General features: G+C 36.1%; 1 protein-coding gene across 16 annotated transcripts in view; it reads right to left on the bottom strand.

The window, feature by feature from the left end:
* Positions 1 to 20,793, bottom strand: part of LOC127433900 (calcium/calmodulin-dependent protein kinase type II subunit beta) — a 94,311-nt gene that overhangs the window by 38,989 nt on the left and 34,529 nt on the right. For 8 of the 16 annotated variants that reach the window (XM_051686235.1, XM_051686220.1, XM_051686221.1 and 5 more), the window contains exons 6-13: positions 13,550 to 13,622; positions 11,996 to 12,098; positions 10,562 to 10,645; positions 8,668 to 8,762; positions 8,438 to 8,560; positions 7,542 to 7,625; positions 7,391 to 7,433; positions 2,618 to 2,707 (exon numbers count right to left, since the gene is read on the bottom strand). In XM_051686235.1, coding sequence (XP_051542195.1) covers positions 2,618 to 2,707; positions 7,391 to 7,433; positions 7,542 to 7,625; positions 8,438 to 8,560; positions 8,668 to 8,762; positions 10,562 to 10,645; positions 11,996 to 12,098; positions 13,550 to 13,622 — 695 coding nt within the window. The remainder of the gene's footprint in view (positions 1 to 2,617; positions 2,708 to 7,390; positions 7,434 to 7,541; positions 7,626 to 8,437; positions 8,561 to 8,667; positions 8,763 to 10,561; positions 10,646 to 11,995; positions 12,099 to 13,549; positions 13,623 to 20,793) is intronic. The other 8 variants (XM_051686228.1, XM_051686232.1, XM_051686233.1 and 5 more) reach the window with 3 other exon arrangements.

Here is a 20,793-nt window from a genome sequence, read left to right as displayed (position 1 = left end):
TATATTAGTTGATATTTTACATGTAGTCTTGAGTGTCCTAATATTTAAATGCTCCTCTAAACACCTCCCCTAGCAGTGTGGCCGGTTTCTGAATGTTTGCAAATAGTATGTCGCTACTCAGCTGTTTCGAACTTCTGTTAAGCTCTGAGCGAAGAAGAACTTCTTCGTGAGTGTGCTGGTGCCTTTACTTTCCCCTAAACGTTGTGGAAAATAAAATTAACTGTGGTTGGTCGCTTTACAGTCTCTTCCGGTCTAACTGAGGGGTTCTTTGACACAATAAGCTATAGAGAGCGCCCGGCGACTTATTCAGACTTCTTGCTTCTAGAAGTGTTTTTCCCATTAATTTTTTCCATAGGGATTTCATAAAATTCTTTATAAAGAGTTCTAAGCCATGAACCAAACCAAACAGCTCCAAGGTCAATCACAACATATCAAACTTTGATTTAAAATAGTATTAAAAAATTGGACAAAAAGACAAATGTAAAAGACTTTGTACTTAAAGGTGCTATATGTAATATTGTTACTGTACTAAATCATAAAATGACCATAATATGTCATTAGAGAATTAGGAAACATGCTAAGTTGAAATACTGGCTTCTCTGATAACAATGCTACAGCCAGTATATTCTACTTTGAAGTTTCCATTCCGGACCGGAATTTCTGTTTATGTTTTGGCCTGTGTGGTCCCGCCCACTGCCCACTCACCAATAGTATTTAGACACCGCCGGGTTGCCAGATTTGAACATGTTTGCAGGCAAACAACACTGCGTGCTGCAGCCATGGAAGCCAGCAAACAAACTGGATTAGAGATAACAGATTCCACCCGACCTAAAAAGCCTCGCCATCCATCTAAAAACCACCATGACCAGAGGCGTTGTAAAACAAGGATAAATACTGGAGATGCCTTTGGAAGATGGAGACAGCTTAAAGCCCAGAAATCTTTTAAAACGGATGCTGAGTTGGCTAATTTGCGTGTCAACATTCTATAATTATAATTAATTATAATAATTGTATTTATTTATCACACATTATACATTTTCACATATACAGTGAAATTCTTTTTTTCACATATCCCAGCTAAGCTGGGGTCAGAGCACAGGGTCAGCCATGATAGGGCACCCCTGGAGCAGTTAGGGTCAAGGGCCTTGCTCAAGGGCCCAACAGTGGCATCTTGGCAGTGCTGGGGTTTGAACCCCCAACCTTCTGATCAGTAACCCAGAGCCTTAACTGCTGAGCCACCACTGCCAAGTTGGCACCCTGCATGAGTTTCGAGTCTAGGGCGGGGCAGACAACTCTCCAATATTTTGAATTTGGACTGTAGTAACCATTTCAATGCTTGTTGTCAATCTTACATATAGCACCTTTAAAGTCTGTTATGAGGGAATGAACTACAATCCCATTGCGAAGTGAATGGCATAATCGAATTAAAAATTATGGAAAAACAAACTGTTTATAAGTATAGCAATATATTTTACATTTATTGCAAAATATTCAGATATATACAAATATACTGTACTATTAGTAGCTTAATAGTATAGAGAGACCGACTCGATTTGGAAGTTATGGAAGAGGGCGATCGCTGCTTGGCTCATTTGGCATGCTTTGTTTGCCACGACTCTTTGATCAGTGGATCTTCTCTTTGGGATTCATGGGTAGTGTAGTTATTCAACAGGTGTTTCGATATTAAACATGTTTTTTTTTTTAATGAAGTTGAAATAATGTGGACTGATTGCTTCAACAGGAGCATATTTCACCGATTAACAATCTCAGAGCACACGGTCAGTCTGTCTTTAAAGGTTTAAAAGCTATCGTTAAAAATCAATTCCCCCATGGAAAAAATTAATGGGATTTTTACTTCTGGAACAAGACTGTTGCGCTTTATAGAGTGGATCAGACTTGTTGATAGCCAAAGCTTGATATTTATGGTCATTAGCTGGTCTAGATGGTTAACTACCAGCTGGACTACCAGTCAGCTGGGTCGAGGATGACCTGGTAGAAAATTTTCAACATGCTGGTAAGAACTGGTAGGCCACCCTGAACTAGCACTAAACCAGCAACCATGTTCCAAAATTCTTTACCATCCTAGGGGCCATTCAGACCAAACGCATCCTTGCGGTAAAAAAGCAAGATGCAGTGTAACAACTAGAACATAATGCAGGTGTCTTGATATGCATTTTTAACCCAGCATGGTGCCTAAAATACACTGCGCTCTTGCGTGAGACACTGAAAAAAACAGTGAGACATGGCGCAATCTTCAAAGATGTCTGTTTAGTGCATGTTACCTAGAAAAGCAATTGATAAACAGTGCGGACAGACGCAAAAACGTGTCCTCCAGCAAAGGAGAGAAAAATAAAGATTTTGTGTCTTATGGTGACTGCAAAAGAGGTCTAGATGAGGAAGAAAGAGAAATGGAAAATGAAGAATTTAAAAAAGACCAGATCTGACGGCCATTCCCTAAAATAAGCCAATGCCGTCCACAGTGCAGAGTTTGATAGCGCTGTAACCGTGCCATGCTCCATGCTGAACATGAATCATGATGTATGGGAGAGAGTTAAGTGGAGAAGATGTATTGATGATGGGAGGTGAGCTCCAATGTGAAATGAGGGGACGGGGCTACCTTGTTCCACCAGACTTGTGGTGGTACCGGCCGCTGCGGCTGCGGCGACGGCCGCGGAGACGGTGGAGGGTGCTGTTGTCTGCCTACCCACTGCCAGACACACACAGACACACACATATGCCAATCGTGCCATACACATTGAAGGGGAAATTCACTAAGAATGAAATGTGTGTAAATGATGACAGAATTTCCATTTCTTGCTGAACTGTCCCTATTAATTAGTGATGCGGGTTTTTTCTCTGAAATAAAGTAGTAGGCAGAAAGGAAGAAGAGAAGTGTGTTAGCAAGGAGAGAGTTCGCCGGAACACAGGCTGTTGTCTGCAACCAGAGACGGGTTTTGAGGGCGCCCTGCGAAAGAGTCCATTACAGTGGTTGGCGTAATCATATAATAAGGCTTTCCCTGTCACGCTGGAATAAAGAAAAGTCTCATTTTCTTGTCAAGCTCTCCTCTGGAAGCCACTCTCGTCTATCAGCGGGGAATACACCAGCACTGATCTACGCCATGGTAAAACACAGTGAAACCTTTATTTAGGACTGGAATCAAGAAAGAATCAGATAGAATAGCAAAAATGTAATAGAATCTGACATGATGTTAAAGGGATAGTTAACCTATAAACTTCTGTCATAAATAACTCACCCTCATTTTGTTCCAAACCCGTGTGAATATGACTTGCATTTCGGATTGTTTCTCACCAAAACCTCAAATCATATGCCATTGGAAGACTTGGAATAGGATGTATAAGTCAGCATGGATTTTTTTTTAATGATGCTTTTGGGTCCCTTTTTTTTGGGGGGGGGGGGGGATTTTTCCCCTTTTTCTCCCAATTTGGAATGCCCAATTCCCAATGCGCTCTAAGTCCTGGTGGTTGCATAGTGATTTGCCTCAGTCTGGCTGGCTGGAGGACGAATCCCAGTTGCCTCCGCGTCTGAAACAGTCAACCCGCGCATCTTATCACGTGGCTTGATGAGCGCATTGCCATGGAGACATAGCGCGTGTGGAGGCTTCATGCCATCCACTGTGGCATCCGTGCTCAATTCACCATGCGCCCCACCGAGAACAAACCACATTATTGTGACCACGAGGAGGTTACCCCATGTGACCCTACCCTCCCTAGCAACTGGGCCAATTTGGTTGCTTAGGAGACCTGGCTGGAGTCACTCAGCATGCCCCGGGATTTGAACTAGCGAGCTGGTGAGCTCCAGGGGTGGTAGCCAGCGTATTTTACCACTGAGCTACCCAGGCCCCCCCTTTGGGTCCCTTTTTAAGCTTTAAAGTGAATCACTATCCACAGCCTTTGCATTGAAAAGACATACCACAAATTAATTAATAATAATTTATACTTTTTTTGTGTGATCCAAACAATATGAGTGTGAGTAAATGATGACAGAATGTTCATTTCTGGTGAACCATAGTTCAACAATGGTATTATTTGTAGTAAAGAAACACTGGAGCAAACGCACACCTTAAGTTTGGAGGTGCAAGTTAGGACAAAAACTTTCAAAAGAAAAATATATAACTGCACACTCTCTTACAAGTTTAATTTAATAACCAACATTTCAGCAACAAGCCTTTATCAAGGTACAATTTCCTCACAATGGAAAGCAGTATAAATAGAGTCAGTCATTACACACAGGTAAAAACAGTGACATCACAATGGACGTTTAGTAATTAGCTAACAAACCTGTCTCAACCAATTAAGACAATTTAGATATCAGACTGATTTGTATGTCACATGAAACATTACTTAAGCACGTTTAAAAACATGAGATACAATTAAATCCTAAAAAGCCACCACATCATATCATAAGACATCCCTATACACAAACCATATACATACACATATAAATATATATACACACATACACTCAGAGAGAGATATATATACACACACACACAACCATCAATTGTTTTTAGAGAACTCCTTCAATTCAAGATGTGTACAAAATAGATTTCATTTCCTCATTCATAAAAAACAACTCAATTCAAAATGAACATTTAAACCATGCGGCACCAAAGTTTTTAATCTGTGTATCCAAAGGGATTTAGGATTTTTTAGGATTTAATTGTATCTCATGCTTTTAAATGTGCTTAAGTAATGTTTCTTGTGACATACAAATCAGCCTGATGTCTAAATTGTCTTAATTGGTTGAGACAGGCTTGTTAGCTAATTACTAAAGTCCATTATGATGTCACTGTTTTGACCTGTGTGTAATGACTGACTCTATTTATACTGCTAAAGGCTTGTTGCCGAAATGTTGGTAATAAAATAAACTTGTAAGAGAGTGTGCAGTTATATATTTTTCTTTTGAAAATGATTTGTAGTAAAACCATAACCACGCAATTTACCATGGTGTTACTACAGTAACCATATTTTAACCATAAACATTTAACCATAGTAATAATACAGGAAAACCAAAACTATGGTAATAAAAATCCTAATATTTTTGCTAAAAAACATGGTTGCTACAGTTTTACTATAGTAGCACCATGGTCAATACATGGTCGCTACTTCCTCCACATTGTGATGTCACACTGTTGTAGACATTTGCATCTGATCGCCTCCACAACAACACATCACTTCCATAGCCGTCCAGTAGGGGTGAGCAGTGAGATGGCAAGTAGAGAGCAGGTCAAACAAGAGCAGAGAGAGCCAATAATAACAATGGGTGTTTACTGTCAAGTCTTAAAGGTGAAGCAGCACCAAAACTGAGCGTTTCTGACAGAGGCTCAGAATGAGGGTTGAAAATGATCATGTTTTACAAATATATGACTGTTTTTTGTGCAAAACACTTAACTATTATTATAAGTGAAAAGAAAAAAAAGGCATGTCATGACCCCTTTAAGGAGCTTGATAGCGGTGACTCTCAGTTTATTACAACAGAGTTTCATTTTAGCATGTCGCTAAGCTAACAACATGATACTCTGTTAAGCATAAAAATACATACAGTAACTCCTGGGTAAAATACTCCACTTTTAATTAGATCAAACTGTTTTTTGGAATAGAGCTATGCTAATGTTTACAACATAAAGTTTCAAAGAATTTATAAAACTAAGCTGCAAAAACATCATGGCATGGCCTCCTGGTATTAATATGCTTATATCACATCTGTAAGCCCGTTAATATACAACAGCAAATGTTTACATACCAACAGCTTTTCCGTATTCAGCAACCTGGCTGGGTGCCTTAATTATTAGGGTGCAAAGAGGTTAGCCAATCGTAACAAAGGATGTTTGTACATATAGAAGTCTTAAAGGTAAAGTAGCAAAAACAGCCTGTTTAACTCTAAGGCTCAGAGAGAGGGTGGAAAATGGCCATGAAAGACTAAATTTCAACCTCAAACCTTAACTAACATTAAAAGTGGACTTCAGTGGGAAAATAAAATGCTAAAAAAAAAAGTCTAGAATATATCTCATTTAAAGGAATAATTTAGCCAAACATGAAAATTCTGTCTCAATTTACTCATCCACATGTAATTCCAAACCCATATGACTTATGCGAAACACAAAAGGACGTTTTAATGAATTTCATGGTCCATTTTATTAATACAATCGCAGTTAACAGCAATTTAAAGTCTCAAACAAGGACCCAAAAGTATCATAAAAGTAGTCCATGCAAATTGTGTCATATTCCAAGTCTTCTGAAAAAATGTGCAAGTATTTTTTCAGTGAAAATCTAAGATTGCATGTTCATGAGAGACGCTCGTACACAGTGGCATACGTGTTGATGCGAGAACTGCCATTGTTTGGTGCAAGTTCACATGTGAGCCACTGTGAGGGAGAGTAAATTATGACAGAATTATTTTTTTTTGGCTGAACTATTTATTTAAAAAAAAAAAAGACTGAATAAAGAATACAGGAATGACACATGAGGGTAAAAGCGTGGAGTGACGCTCGGACACTCCCACGCCTCCTTTACCACTGAGTCACCCCACAGGATGGGGTAATTACAGTAATAAGAGCAGAGAGAGAGGACGGCTGACGAGAGAGAGAGAGAGAGAGAGAGAGAGAGAGAGAGAGAGAGAGAGAGAGAGAGAGAGACAGCATCTAAAATGCTCCTCAACAAGAACACTGTTGCATCCGCCCACCAGCCTGCTGTTGAAGTGTGAGTGTGTGAATGTGTGTGTGTGTATGCGCTCGAGTGTGAGAGAGCAGATGCTTCAGTACAGCAGAAATAAATCACATGTTATTATAAACGCCAGTTATCACAGGCGGTGTTTGGCACAGCCATACACATCCACAATTATTCTTCCCTCCAAACACAGATCTGCTCGTCTTTGAGTCAATCTGTTGTGATTCGACCTCAACTCAAATGTCCAGCTGTCGGACGTGAAACAATGCACTGTTTGCGTATCTTTGAAATTACTTCATTTGAAATGTCCAATGCTTTATAGCACAAGACAGGAGATTGAGATTTACATTTAAGGGTTTGTGTTTTTGATTCCATTAGAATAGGATTCAGGTCTCTATTAAAGGAACAGTTCACCCAAAAATGAAACTTCTGTTATTTTTTCACCCTCGTATTCATAGTGACCTTGTTTGTCAAGATACAAAGAGGATAAAAACATGATAAAAGCACCATAAAAGCATTCCATATGGCTTATGCACTATATTCTAAATCATCTGAAGTTTTTAAGTCTAGTCTGTGTGTTGTATGGACTACTTCAATAGTGTAATTTTTGGGTAAATTATTCCTTTAATTTTTCAGTAGCATTGTGTTCTCTTTCTGATTAGCGCTGGGTATGTGGAATGCAGCTGGCTTGATATTAACTTACCGGAGAAATTTCGCGACACCAGCATGGTGGTCAAAATTGCACCCTATATGTTAAAAAGAGACAAAGAGATAAAGATAGGAACCAAGTGGATGGGTTTTAAACACATAACAAAGAAATGCATTAAAATGAGACATTTAGTAACCATTCAAACCTTGAGTTTCCTCCTCGCATTGAACTTCTTCAGGCACTCGACCGTTTCCTGTCTGTGCATCATGGAGGCCACAGTGGATCGTTGCTGTGAGAAAGAAAGACATGAAAATATTCAGAGTCACTGTATTTACTTTATGTATCTGCCATATAAACATACTAGCAGATTTGGTCTATTTGTGCATGATTGATTGGAGCATATTATTCCAAAGAAAATGCTTGTTTTTGCAATTTTTCATCAAAATAGCAACGTGCTCCACCACTGAAATTACTTTCCACTAAAAAAAATCGCCTTGAAACCAGTCAATGAGCAAAAATGGCTCAGAAAAAGGAAGCTAGTTCTGAGAAAAGCTTAAGCAGCATTTGTTTGCAGATTCCACTTGCTTTGATATGTTATCTAATGCAATGACATTCAGATACTGTTAAGTGTGACTTAATGAACCCTTTTCACATATCCGGGTTTGGAATGCGGAAGAAAAACGACAGCAGGATAAACTTGTATATCGGTAAATGGGAGACCACAGCAATTATAATTTTTGCTTATCCGTTTGCTCCAACAGCAAAAGAAAAAAATCCACTATTACGCTTTCACAGCTTTCCAAAAGAAGAAAAAAACAGAGAGCAGTCAGAGGAGAGAAAGATGTCGCTCCCTCAGCATCTGTATTACAAATGTTTTTTTAAACTTATCCCAGGGTAATATAATATAAAGTATAATCATATAAATTTACACCTAATAATAATAATTTAAAAAAAATCTAGATTTATGTTGCTACATAAGGCGAAAATGTGTCATCACAGTCTATGAATAGAGTCCAAATATGTTTTGGGAACACTGTATGTATATATTTTGGTATCTGTAGAGTAGGTTTTTTGTAGTTTTCTGTGCCTAGGGATACTCACGCAGACCCATGGGTGTTTCAGGGCCTCTTGGGCCGTGATTCTCTTGGCTGGATTGATGGTGAGCATCTGATTGATGAGGTTTTTGGCTTCAGGTGTCACTGTGTCCCATTCTGGGGAGGGAAACTACAGGAAACATGAATAGCTTGTTACATTTGGACACAATACAAGGTCTAGACGAGATCCAGAGAACATGCATCCTACTGTACAACTCAAAACGAATATGGACTCACGTCATAAGCCCCGGCTTTGATCTGTTGGTAGAGTTTGTGCTGGTCTTCATCCCAAAATGGAGGATAACCCACCAGAAGAATATATAGGATGACTCCTGCAGAAACATTATAAGTATTTCACTTCTGCTAGATTCTAGTGCTGGGTAACAATATTGATTTTCCAATTTATCCCGATCTTCATTTGAATGATCCCGATATCGATTCTTAAAATAACAAGATTGATCTTTTACTTTAAAGTTTACTTTAGTTTTGGTTGTGTTGATTATTATATTTCTGTTAAAGGAATAGTTCACCCAAAAATGAAATTTCTCTCATCGGTTACTCACCCTCATGCCATCCCAGATGCGTATGACTTACTTTCCTCTGCTGAACACAAACTCCAGTGGTTTAATACATGTCTTCAGAAGCTATATGATAGGTGTGGGTGAGAAACAGATCAATATTTAAGTCCTTTTTTTCCTATAAATTCTCCTTCCTGCCCAGTAGGTGGCGATATGCATGAAAAATGCGAATTGCCGAAATCAAAAGAAGAAGAATGTGGACGTGAAAGTGGACATTTATAGTAAAAAAGGACTTAAATTTTGATCTGTTTCTCACCCACATCTAAAATATTGCTACTGAAGATATGGATTTAAACACTGGAGTCATATGGATTATTTTTATGCTGCCTTTGTCTGCTTTTTGAGCTTAAAAGATTTGTATCCTGTTGACTTGCATTGTATGGACCTACAGAGCTGAGATATTCTTCTAAAAATCTTCATTTGTGTTCAGCAGAAGAAAGAAAGTCATACACATCTGGTTTGGCATGAGGGTGAATAAATGATGAGAAAATGTTCATTTTTGGGTGAACTATCCCTTTAAATAAATGTCAGCTGAACTGCATAGTTTAGGCCCTGTTGTTAATTTGTTATTAATATTAAATTAATGTACCAAGTTACAAGGTTCCCTGTATAATTTACAGCATTAGCTGAATTAGCTGATTTTTTTAATACAGTATGTACCCAAATGGACATTATAACTAAAATATACCCAAATGAATCATAATCGAATCAAGTCATATCGAAACCAGAATCGAATTGAGAGCTTGCGAATCAAAGTCTAACCAAATTGGGAAATCTATATTTCATTTATTTACATTTATTCATTTGGCAGACGCTTTTATCCAAAGCGACTTACATATAGATAGACACCCAGCCCTACTAGATTTGAAGCTATTCTTTATATATCTTCAATGTTCTAGTCATAAATTATATCCTATTGGTGAATGAATCGTTCTTTTTAATTGAATTATTTGGTCAAACCGATTCACAAAACTTTTGTTGATCACTCTACTTTAAGGAAGAACTTTGTTTGGGAGTGAAACTGAAAGTTAGGTGGCATTTTAAAACCATACACAACACAATATTTGACACAATCTACACAACCGAATGAAAACATAGCGATAAACAGCAGCATAGAAATATCTATTCCACTTATTCTTCACAGAAAAATATCATATGGCTTACTAAAACTGGGAATATAGCACATATAGACTACTTTTTTGGTGCTTTTATGTTGTTTATGGCTCCTTTTGGAGCTTAACAGCCATGGTCACTATATTTAACGGGTTCTAAAAGGAACTGTCCAAACAAAACAATTGGCTAAATGAATCAGACTTCTCAATGCTACCAGCCTTCAGACCTGCTAATTTGCAAACTAATAAAATCACTCGACACTGTAGATGTGGAACGTGGCAGTGGCGGCTGAGCTGGAGAAAGCGGCACTTGAAAACACCTGCAGGAGAAGAGCTCTCCACACATGAGAGCTGATGTGTCTGAATATGTGTGGGGCGTTGAGAGAGCGAGAAGATAGAAATAGATGCAAAGAACTCTATCAGGGAGAGTGTGTGACTCACCACATGCCCAAATGTCCACAGGTTTCCCATAAGCCTCCTTTCTTAGCACTTCTGGAGAAAGGTAACCTGGCGTACCAGCAAACCCTATTGGAGCAAATACAAATACACCTCTGAAAATGCCTCTTCCAGGATCTTTCAAACTCAACAATGCTATGGTGGTAAAAATCATCCGGGCTTTCAAACCCGTATGACTTTTTTTCTTATGTGGAAGACAAAAGGAGATGTTAGGCAGAATGTTAGCTCAGTCACCATTCACCTTCATTGCATCTTTCCATTCAATGAAAATGTAACATTCTGCCAAATATCTCCTTTTGTGTTAAATATTCATATGGGTTTGCAACCAAAGGTGGCAATTTAGATTAAAAAAAAAAAAAAATCCTAATAATAATAATTTTATATATACTGTATTTATATGTATACAGAATATAAACAACATTAAAACAAGACAAAGTTTTTAAGAAACAAAATTGCATTAGATATTAAGGATTGTTTTCTGAGAATATATTAATATAGATATAAATATATAATGTTTTTCTTGTTTTAATGTTTAAACAACATTTAATGAGGTTTATACCAATTAATGAGTTTTATAAATAAATAAATAAAACACTATTTGCCAATAAACTTCATTTAAGATATATTCTCTTTATAAACATCCTTAAAAGTATATATATATATATATATATATATATATATATATATATATATATATATATATATATATATATATATGCATAAGATATTAAGAATTGTTTTCTAAGAATATAATTTCTTGTTTCCTGTTTAAAGCATAAATTTAACAACATTTAATGAGGTTTATGTCAAAATATACACATAAAAATAAAAAACAATTTGCTTACAAACTTAAAGATATAGTCTCTTTATAAACATCCTTAAAACAATATACATGTAAAAAAAAAAATTTGCATAAGATATTAAAAACTGTTTTCTGAGAATATATCTTTGTTGTTGTTTTTTTGTGGTTGTTTGTTTTTTAGATCAACATTTAATGAGGCTTATGCTAAAATAAAATAAAAATGTTACAATATACTTAATTTGAGATATATATTTTCTTTATAAACATCCTTAAAAAAAGATACCTATTGTGTTTGGAAAAACAAAATTGCATAAGATATTAAGAATTGTTATCTGAAAATATAATTTCCTTTTTTCCTGTTTAAAGCGTTAATATGACAACATTTAATGAGGTTTATGCCTAAATAAATACATACTGTAAAAATAAAAAATGATTTGCCAATAAACTTAATTTATTATATATTCTCTGAAAACAAGTCTCATATCTTTCACAATTTTGCTTCACAGGTAAATGAATCTTGTTCTAAGGATGTTCAGATATTTTTAATGAAATAATTAAGAAAATTATTATTATTTTACTTTTTAATTTTTACAAGAGAATTTAAAGTGACCACCTACCAAACCAGGCCTGTTGGTCTCCTTGCACTTCAATGGCCAGTCCAAAGTCGGCCAGCTTGACGGCAGCGTTCTTACATTTACTGGCCAGGAGCAGGTTCTCCGGCTGGGAGGGAGATCAAGGGCGCAACTCATATTACCAAAATCTGATACATATCACCTTTTAACACTTAACACATAACATACAACCACAGCTGCTCACGAGATACAGCATACAAACAGAATCATCTCTCAAAATATGCTGTGCCAGGCTTGTCACCTGTAAAGTTCACTAAAAGCTTGGACTAAAAGTTATAGCAATTTTAGAATTGAGGGCGTGTCATATTGTATATTAGAAGCTGACAATGCAAGCTGGAAGTTGGGAAATCTGTATTTGACCTGACGTTCACGAGAGCTTTACATACTGTTTGTCTCTACTCAACAGCATCTTCGCTGCTGCTCTTTACTGTCATTCTATCCCATAGTGTTCTTAAAGACAGCTTCCTCAGAGGCCCGACTGGATTATCTTTAGTTTAACAAAGTCAATTTGATTGACCGGATGTGTCTCAGCGATCCCACCAGTGTTAGTTGATTTCAAGGAAATTAGCTTAACAAAATATCAAACCAAACTGCCATTATTTTTAAAGAAAGATCACTCAAGCACACTTTTGAAGTAAACACATTTCACAAAAAGAAATTTTATAGGTTTCAACTTATAATTGTTTTTATTATATTATGTACAAAATGAGGACAAATGGTATTTGGACACTTTCGTGAGGGGAACTGACTTCATCCATCCAATAAAAATCACCTTGACACCAGTTGATTAAGAGTGAAGTTAGTTCTAAGAAAAGCTCTAGCAGCTTTTGTTTGCAGATTCCACTTGCTTTCTTAATTTATAAGCTAATGCAATGACATTCAAACATTTTTAAGTGTAACTTTGTGCTGTTCTTAAGCAGGTTTTTTTCCTATTTCTCCAGTGAAAGTGAAGCCAGGTGGGAAATTTGGTATCAAGGGTTTTTGTGACTAAATCAATCTCTGATCTACAGCTGCTGATCTCCAAAGATACAAAAACTCTCAGTCTTCTGTGGTTAAACCACCGCTGCCATCTGCTCGAACTATTGATGGAGCTCAGATGGTGTCTCGGTGTTCCTGGCCCATGATTTGGGCTGCGTTCCGATTGAGAATCCGTAGGATGGTGCGAAATGCTCAGTGACCCTGAGACGTATCTGAGGAAGTGAGGCTGGAAACTGGATGCCAGAAATTTTCATAACCTGATTCATGGAAATATCACAAACGCCTCTTAAGCGAAACATGGAATTCAAATGTATCCAATTTACATTCTTAAGACCTGTTCGTGGTCTAATTGTCCACAATTCATCAGTTCAAAGAAAAAAGAAAGTGTTTGTGTTCACGACTGTGTTCAATGCAATCTCCACCCCAACCTGAATAAGCCACACCCACTTCTGAAAAGCAGTCATAATACAGCATCAACAGGTACGCACAAACAAGAATATGCAAGCATGCAGAACACACGCACAGACAAACGGACAAATCAGAACGACACCTGTCACTCACCTTGAGATCTCGGTGCACCACGCCCATTTGATGGCAATGAAGCACCGCCTCCAGGATCTGCTGGATGCAGTGACTGCATGCAAACACCAGGGGGCGCATGTTAGTCTGAGCAATGCATCATTCTCTCATGCACAGGCGGGAAATGCAGGGCAAAGAGCTACTAATAATGTAACAGTTGCAATTATGTTTTTCTCAGGAATTAATTAATAACGTCAAAACTTGACTAAACATAATGAAATTATTTTAAGTGACTTATTACTGTAATTCTGTAATTTTTACTGTTACAGTCATTATACTGTCATTCAAATTAGCATAAAATAAAGGCAGTACAAAGTATACTACCATGAAGTATAAATACATTACAGATTTTTTCTGCATTACAGTAATGTGAATTTAGGGGTACAATTATTTTTATTTCATTCAAATGAGCACAAATTAAAGGTAGTACAATAAATACTATACTATAAATGCGTTACAGTTTTAAAAAAATATATCAGAATCTTTTCGCATTACGGTCATGTGAATTTAGGAGTAAACTGTGCCTAACTTTCATAAATATAATGTCACAATCCAAACAAAAAAATCTCAATAGTCCTTAAAATTGTCATAAAAAGTGTAAAAAAGAGGTTAATCTACAAAGTTTTGAGTGAATCTCATTAAAACATGTCCAGGTCACATTTTACCCCAAAATCAAAAGAGGAAAATAAGAAATTATATATTGCATTATGAACAAGAGGGCCAATGTTTAGTGGCCATTATGACTTTCACATTATGACATTGTTGTCATGACAGTTAACACACTAACACACCCACAATACTGCATTAATAATGCATGTAGAATTAAATACAATTATAAATGATCTTATTAGATTCTTATGACTGTAATACAGTAATTTTTACTACATTACACTACAAACTGTACTGTCATGCAATGATTTTATGCAATTCAAAATATTAAAGGCCAGTACAACACAATATATTCCTAAAAATAGGCTTAATTTTCTTGAAGCAAAATATAATTTCTAAATTCTCTGTTTGATTATTAGGGTGAATTATGACGTGGACATGTTCTTGACAGGTTTCATGATATTTATTTGATTTATTAGATGTCTAACTGTTGGGTGCTATTTTCAGAGATCCTCCAAATAGTACTGCATATCGGTAGATGACCAGATATTAAAGAACCAACAACCGATTAAGTAGAAAAATGTGAACATCTTTTGAAACATCAGACATGATGCTTTCCTGTGTAATGAAACCTCGTTTACTGCCACAGGAAGCTGTTCCTAACACTACAGCACTTAAAAACAGCTCTTGCGGGTGAGATGATCTCACCACCCACTACGAGAGTGAGCAACAGGGCCATCAGGAAAGATAAAGAGTGGTGAGAGAGACTTGAGCTTAAGACAGGAAAAAGATTTGCAAGAGGGAGGTAAGACTGGCAGATCGCCCAGGAGCTGCTCGGACGCTGCATGTGTGTAGTGCACTGTGTGGTGTGCTTTTGGCAGCGGTAACAGTTGTGTGGCGAGATAGAGATTTAAGGAAATGTTAAGTGTGCGCAGAGAGGGAGGTGGACGGCATGAGTCAGCCTGTGTAGGCGTGTGCTGCTGATTTAGTGAGAGTGAATGTCTGTGTGTGTGTGTGTGTGTGTGTGTACATGTTGCAAAACTGGAACATACAGAGTCATATTCCAGTACTCTTATTAGTAGAGGCTGTTTTACTAGGCCATCACAGTTTGATTCACTAATATAACATTTAAAGATCCCATTGGAAAGGAAAATAACAAATGAGATATGTTTAATGTGGTCAAATCATGGGGAACTAAATGTTTTTCTGATCTTTTGAGATAAAAGAGATCACCGTACTATGAAAACATACATTACTTTTCAAAACTCAAAACTCTCCAGGCCAAAATGACTTATTTGAACTAAGGTGCAGAAAGGACTCATTCTCAAACCTGAAGTATTAACTTATGACAGCCCACATTTAAACATTTAATAAATATACAAAATATAACACTAAATTATACGTTTTTGGAACAAAAAACATACATTTTCACATATTCGTGGACCTCAGAGAGGAAAAATAAATAACAAAAATGAAGCGACCCCTTTGAAGGAACGTCCCAGGTTCAATACAAGTTAAGCTCAATCACCAGCATTTTCAGCATAACTCATATGTTTTCGACTCTTCCCTTTTATATAAAAAAAATAAGCAAAAATCACGCTTACAATAAAGAACTTGCAATGTAAGTGAATGGGGCCAGTTCGTAAACATTAAAATACACAATGCTTCAACAGTATTGCAACAAGATGTAATTATTACCCATGATACACTGATTTTATTGTGATAAAATCGCTTACTAACCTTATCCTTGTATAGTTATAAACTCATTACATTTTAAATTCTTGTAATCAGATTACAGTTACTGATTTGTAATTAAAATTAATGACTTCTAAGTACATTACTTGTGCTAAAGTAATATGCATAATACATTTAAAATATGAATCCATATGTACGTCTGTTAGCGTTAGCGTTGCGACAATGAATGAGGAAATACAGACATTTTGAATTTGCGGAAAACCAAAAACATTTCTAGGAAATGTGATTTAGAAAGTAACTTAAAAGTAAAATAATTAGTCATTTGATTACTTTTTAGATGAAGTAATCAGTAAAGTAATCTGATTTAGGTAAGCAATTAGTAATTTGTAGTGGATTACTTATTTTGAGTAACCCAACACTGAATAACAGGATTACAGGTTTACATTATCATGACAACAAAGTTGTAAAATTGGATTTTACTTGAAACAGATAAGGTTATTAAGCAATGTTATCACACTGAAATCATGTTAACATGTATAATGTTAATGTCTTATGGCTGTACTTTTGAAATAATGTGTATTTTTGCGTTTATGGACTGGCTGCATCCACTTACATTGTAAGTGCCTTACTGTAACCACACCGTTTGCTTTTTTAAATAAATGGATAAATAAAAAAAAAAATAATAATATATATATATATATATATATATATATATATATATATATATATATATATATATATATATATATTTTTTTTTTTTTTTTTTTTGTAAATAATCAACATTACTTGTATTGAACCAGGAACATAGCTTTAATATCTCAATTTTAGCTCCTAAACATTACTGAGATTAAATGGAGAACAAATGGAGACTTTTGCTCCTAAGGAATTTAAGGAGAACATCTGAGGCAAAGCTGGTACATGAAACATAAATGAGAACTCAATTATTTCTCCTGAACTATAAAAGAACATCATCTGAGCAATATCACTTTCCTCTGGGATCCCCCCTAATTCCAGAACCATTCGTCAAAAACACTGATGGCTTCATGTTCTCCCACCCAGTCAGCAAAATGAGTGGTCAGACCAATCAAATACAGAGAAAAGAGGGTTGTACCGTGTGAGTAACCCTCTGTTTTACCATGTTTTCTCTCTCTAGGGTGGTGGACGTAATGCCAAACACAGCAGATACAGTCAGCAGTTTTGTTTGAGCGTCTGAAGAAAGTCTGCGACAAGCTACGAGACTCAGAAAGAGCCCTTCACTCAAGTGACTATTAAACAAAACAATGTGTCTGTTCTCCACCAGCACTCTGTCATTGCGAATGCGAGGGCTGATTGAAACAAGATATTACACGCAGCAAAGGATTACCAATGACAAAGATAAATGACACTGTTTTGAAACAAAAGAGAGAAAGATAGAGACAGATAGAGATTAAAAGAAATAGAGCAGAAAACAGAAAGGTTGAGGATTTGAGAAGATATTCTCAGTGCATCAAGAGCAGTTAGGCCATTTTCACACAATAACTTTTGGTGAAAACCCAAGTTGCTTTGACATAAGAATTAACTTTGTTTGGTGAGAAAACTCCGGTGCATGCCAAGGAAGTCCACTTGTAGACAGGGGTCTGATGAGCAGTACAGTTCGCAATTGGTGTAATGCCTTCCAGACTAATTTGCCAAAGTGAATTTGCCATTGATGATAAACAAACTTTTGTTCATTCATTTATTATGCATTTCTCACTGCGGCTTGTCTCTACAAAAACTGGCATCTGTAAATAGCTCGCATTTTTCAGTAGCAAAACAGAACTTGGGTTCGGACCAAGCAATGTGAAAACAGCGTTAGGGGCGTTCACACTGACAGCGGTTGAAACGCTGGAGGTCGTTGTAATGTTGGTTTCTAGTAGGCTTTCCTACTTGACTGATAATTGTTGTAGTTACTATGGTTTTACTACAAATACCATGGTTAAACAATGGTTATTGGAGTAAAAACATGGTAACGTTTTGTAAGGGAATATCATCTTATTAAATATATAAATATCAGGTAATATTACTGAATTTAATAATATCATCTGATAGTTATATATTTAATAATGGTGACACTTGAAAATAATATCATCCGATTGTTATATATCTAAAAATTATTTTCATCTTTAAATAGATTTAATGTAGCAAGCTACTTTTTGTTGGTAACTTGTAGTGTAGCTAACTCCTTTTTTAAAAGAGTAGCTTGACTGTAGTTAAACTATTTTAAGGTATGAGTAACTTGTAGCTTAGAAAGCTATGGTTTCAAATTAGCTTCCCAAACACAGACTGAATCTCAACTCAACTTTGTCACATCACTATCGGTCAATGTTGCTGCAAATCGCAAACTATCATTAGCCAGGTTTCCATCCAAGTCGCAAATTTAATTAATGCAAAAAACGGAACATCACGAAAACTATTTGCAATTAAAACAGAGTTTCTATCCCAAGTGCCCAATTCGTCACTTTCAGTGAAATTGGTGCAAAACAGAAATGGAAGTTTTCTCCACTGGGGAACCGATGTGGTTCTTTTATTAAATGTAATAAATGACTTGCAATTTAGGGCCCACAGACTAAACACTTTGACAGCGTTCAGAGGCAGATGCATTATGTCTGGGAGTGAAAGCGTGTCAGTCAGTTCTGGGAGGTAATATTAGCCAATCAAATTTTGGAATGCCCAATTCCCAATGTGCTTTTAAATCCTCGTGGTCGTGTAGTGATTCGCCTCAGTCTGGGTGGTGGAGGACGAATCCCAGTTGCCTCCGTGTCTGAGACCGTCAACCCGCGCATCTTATCATGTGGCTTGTTGAGCGCGTTGCAACGGAGACATAGCGCGTGTGGAGGCTTCACGCCATCCACCGTGGCAACCACGCTCATCTCACCATGCGCCCCACCGAGAACGAACCACATCATAGTGACCACGAGGAGGTTACCCCATGTGACTCTACCCTCCCTAGCAACTGGGCCAATTTGGTTGCTTAGGAGACCTGGCTGGAGTCACTCAGCATGCCCTGGGATTCGATCTATCACTCCAGGGGTGATAGTCAGCGTCTTTACCACTGAGCTACCCAGGCCCCCCTTAGCCAATCATTTTGATGATGGGTTTGGTTCCAGAATTTTTGTATGATCAGAACAAAATTTCAGATGTTATGTGATGATGTTGGTCCGCTTGTTCATCCAGTTATGAACTAATTATTCAGTCACATGACTTGTCGAATTTATTTTAGCAACTAAGAATTTATTTGGTAAAAATGTGTTTACATTGTAGTTTATGCACATGTCTCAGAAACATGCACGTATGGGTGTCGCATCAACTTTGGTCACTTTCAACAGTGTGAACTTCTAAAAAAAAGTCTTGTTAAATCATTTTTCACACTCCAACAATTTTGTATTTTTATTTTTCTACTAACAATATCCAATAGTGTATGTACATGCATCACAGGAGATTTATGTCATTTAAAAAAAAATAATAATAAATTGTCATGAAAATTCCCATTATAGAGTTATTTCCAGCACAACTCAAATTTTGTGGTGGAAATTACATTTTTAATGTTTTTAAAGTAAAATGCCGATTCCTTTGTCTTGCCAAGGCTAATTTCACGGCTTATATTTTATGTATCCTAAATACGGAAGCCCTGAACCGCAGTGTGAAAAAAAAAAACATTTCACTAGGTGAAACAGTTTTAGGTGTCTTATTGCCTTCCTGAGCCTATTCCTACATATATTTTTTTTCTCTTAAAAAAAATTTGCTTTCTCAAAAAAAAAATAAATAAATAAATAAATAAATATTTCCTCCTCAAAGAGGCAAAGAAAATATTTTTTTTGTTTTTTTTTGTTTGTTTTTGTGTGTGTGTTTTTTTTTTGCATGCTAGCTAACAATTAGCAGGCGGTACCAACCTCGACCACCAGGTGCCACTATCAGTAAGCATGAATATTTTCACAGATTTTGCATAATTTGGCAAAATTACAGCTTGATTGGATGTGACATGACGCCCAATAAAAATATTCTGCTAATAAGTGAAATTTACATTGAATTTTCTTTGGTTTCTTCAAACATCACTTGTCTCATATTTCATCTAAAGCATGCTCTTCACTGTCACTTTTGTTGACTTGGTTAACAAGTACCCTAGCTTTAGAAAAAACTTTATTAAGGGCAAAAATGTGTGGTGGAAATGATGCCACAACTGTGGGATGTGTTGTAATTTTTTAAAACTTGTTAGAAATCATTTTCACACAATAAATATTTAAATGGTTTTTGTTTATTTTGCTTGTTGCTTAGATTGTCATAGTTTTAAACATGTCATCATTTGTATTTTTATAATGAATTTTTATAGTTTAATATTGAAAGTCTGGGCCTGGATCAAGGCTAAAATCTACAGTATACATAAAAGGGATCTGAAAAAATAAATTATGAAGGCCAGGTAAAACAATAGTTAGTTTTAATGTGACCTTCGAATAACAAAAAGAAAAAAGTTAAAATCTGTTTAATAAAATCATAAAAATGTATCATTTATAAATGTATTTATACAAATGTATACATTTATCAAATCATAAAAAAATAACAGTTTTCAATTTTATTATAAAATAGATTTTTTATATATATAATTTATCAATTTTAATTATTAATTTTAAAATAAAATACATTTAAAAATTTACTACAAATCAACTCCTGAGACATGAAATTGCTCAAATTGCTCAAGTTTTTATGTACATTTTGGAAATGTGATTTGCATCTTGGATTTTTCTATCTAGCATTTTGTATGCAATTTCGCAATGTAATGAAAGTTTCAATGGAAACCCATCTATTGAATGAATGACTTCTGGGCAGTATTAATCTCGTCAATGAAATCACTGACGAAAACGCTCGTTGATGAAGGTATTTTTGACTTAGACGATAAAGAAGACGAGACA

This window comes from Myxocyprinus asiaticus, chromosome 43 (assembly GCF_019703515.2).
Source record: "Myxocyprinus asiaticus isolate MX2 ecotype Aquarium Trade chromosome 43, UBuf_Myxa_2, whole genome shotgun sequence".
Taxonomy (NCBI): Eukaryota; Metazoa; Chordata; class Actinopteri; order Cypriniformes; family Catostomidae; genus Myxocyprinus; species Myxocyprinus asiaticus.
The sequence above is the reverse complement of the archived record's forward strand: the minus strand, read 5'-3'. Positions and strand labels throughout refer to the sequence as shown.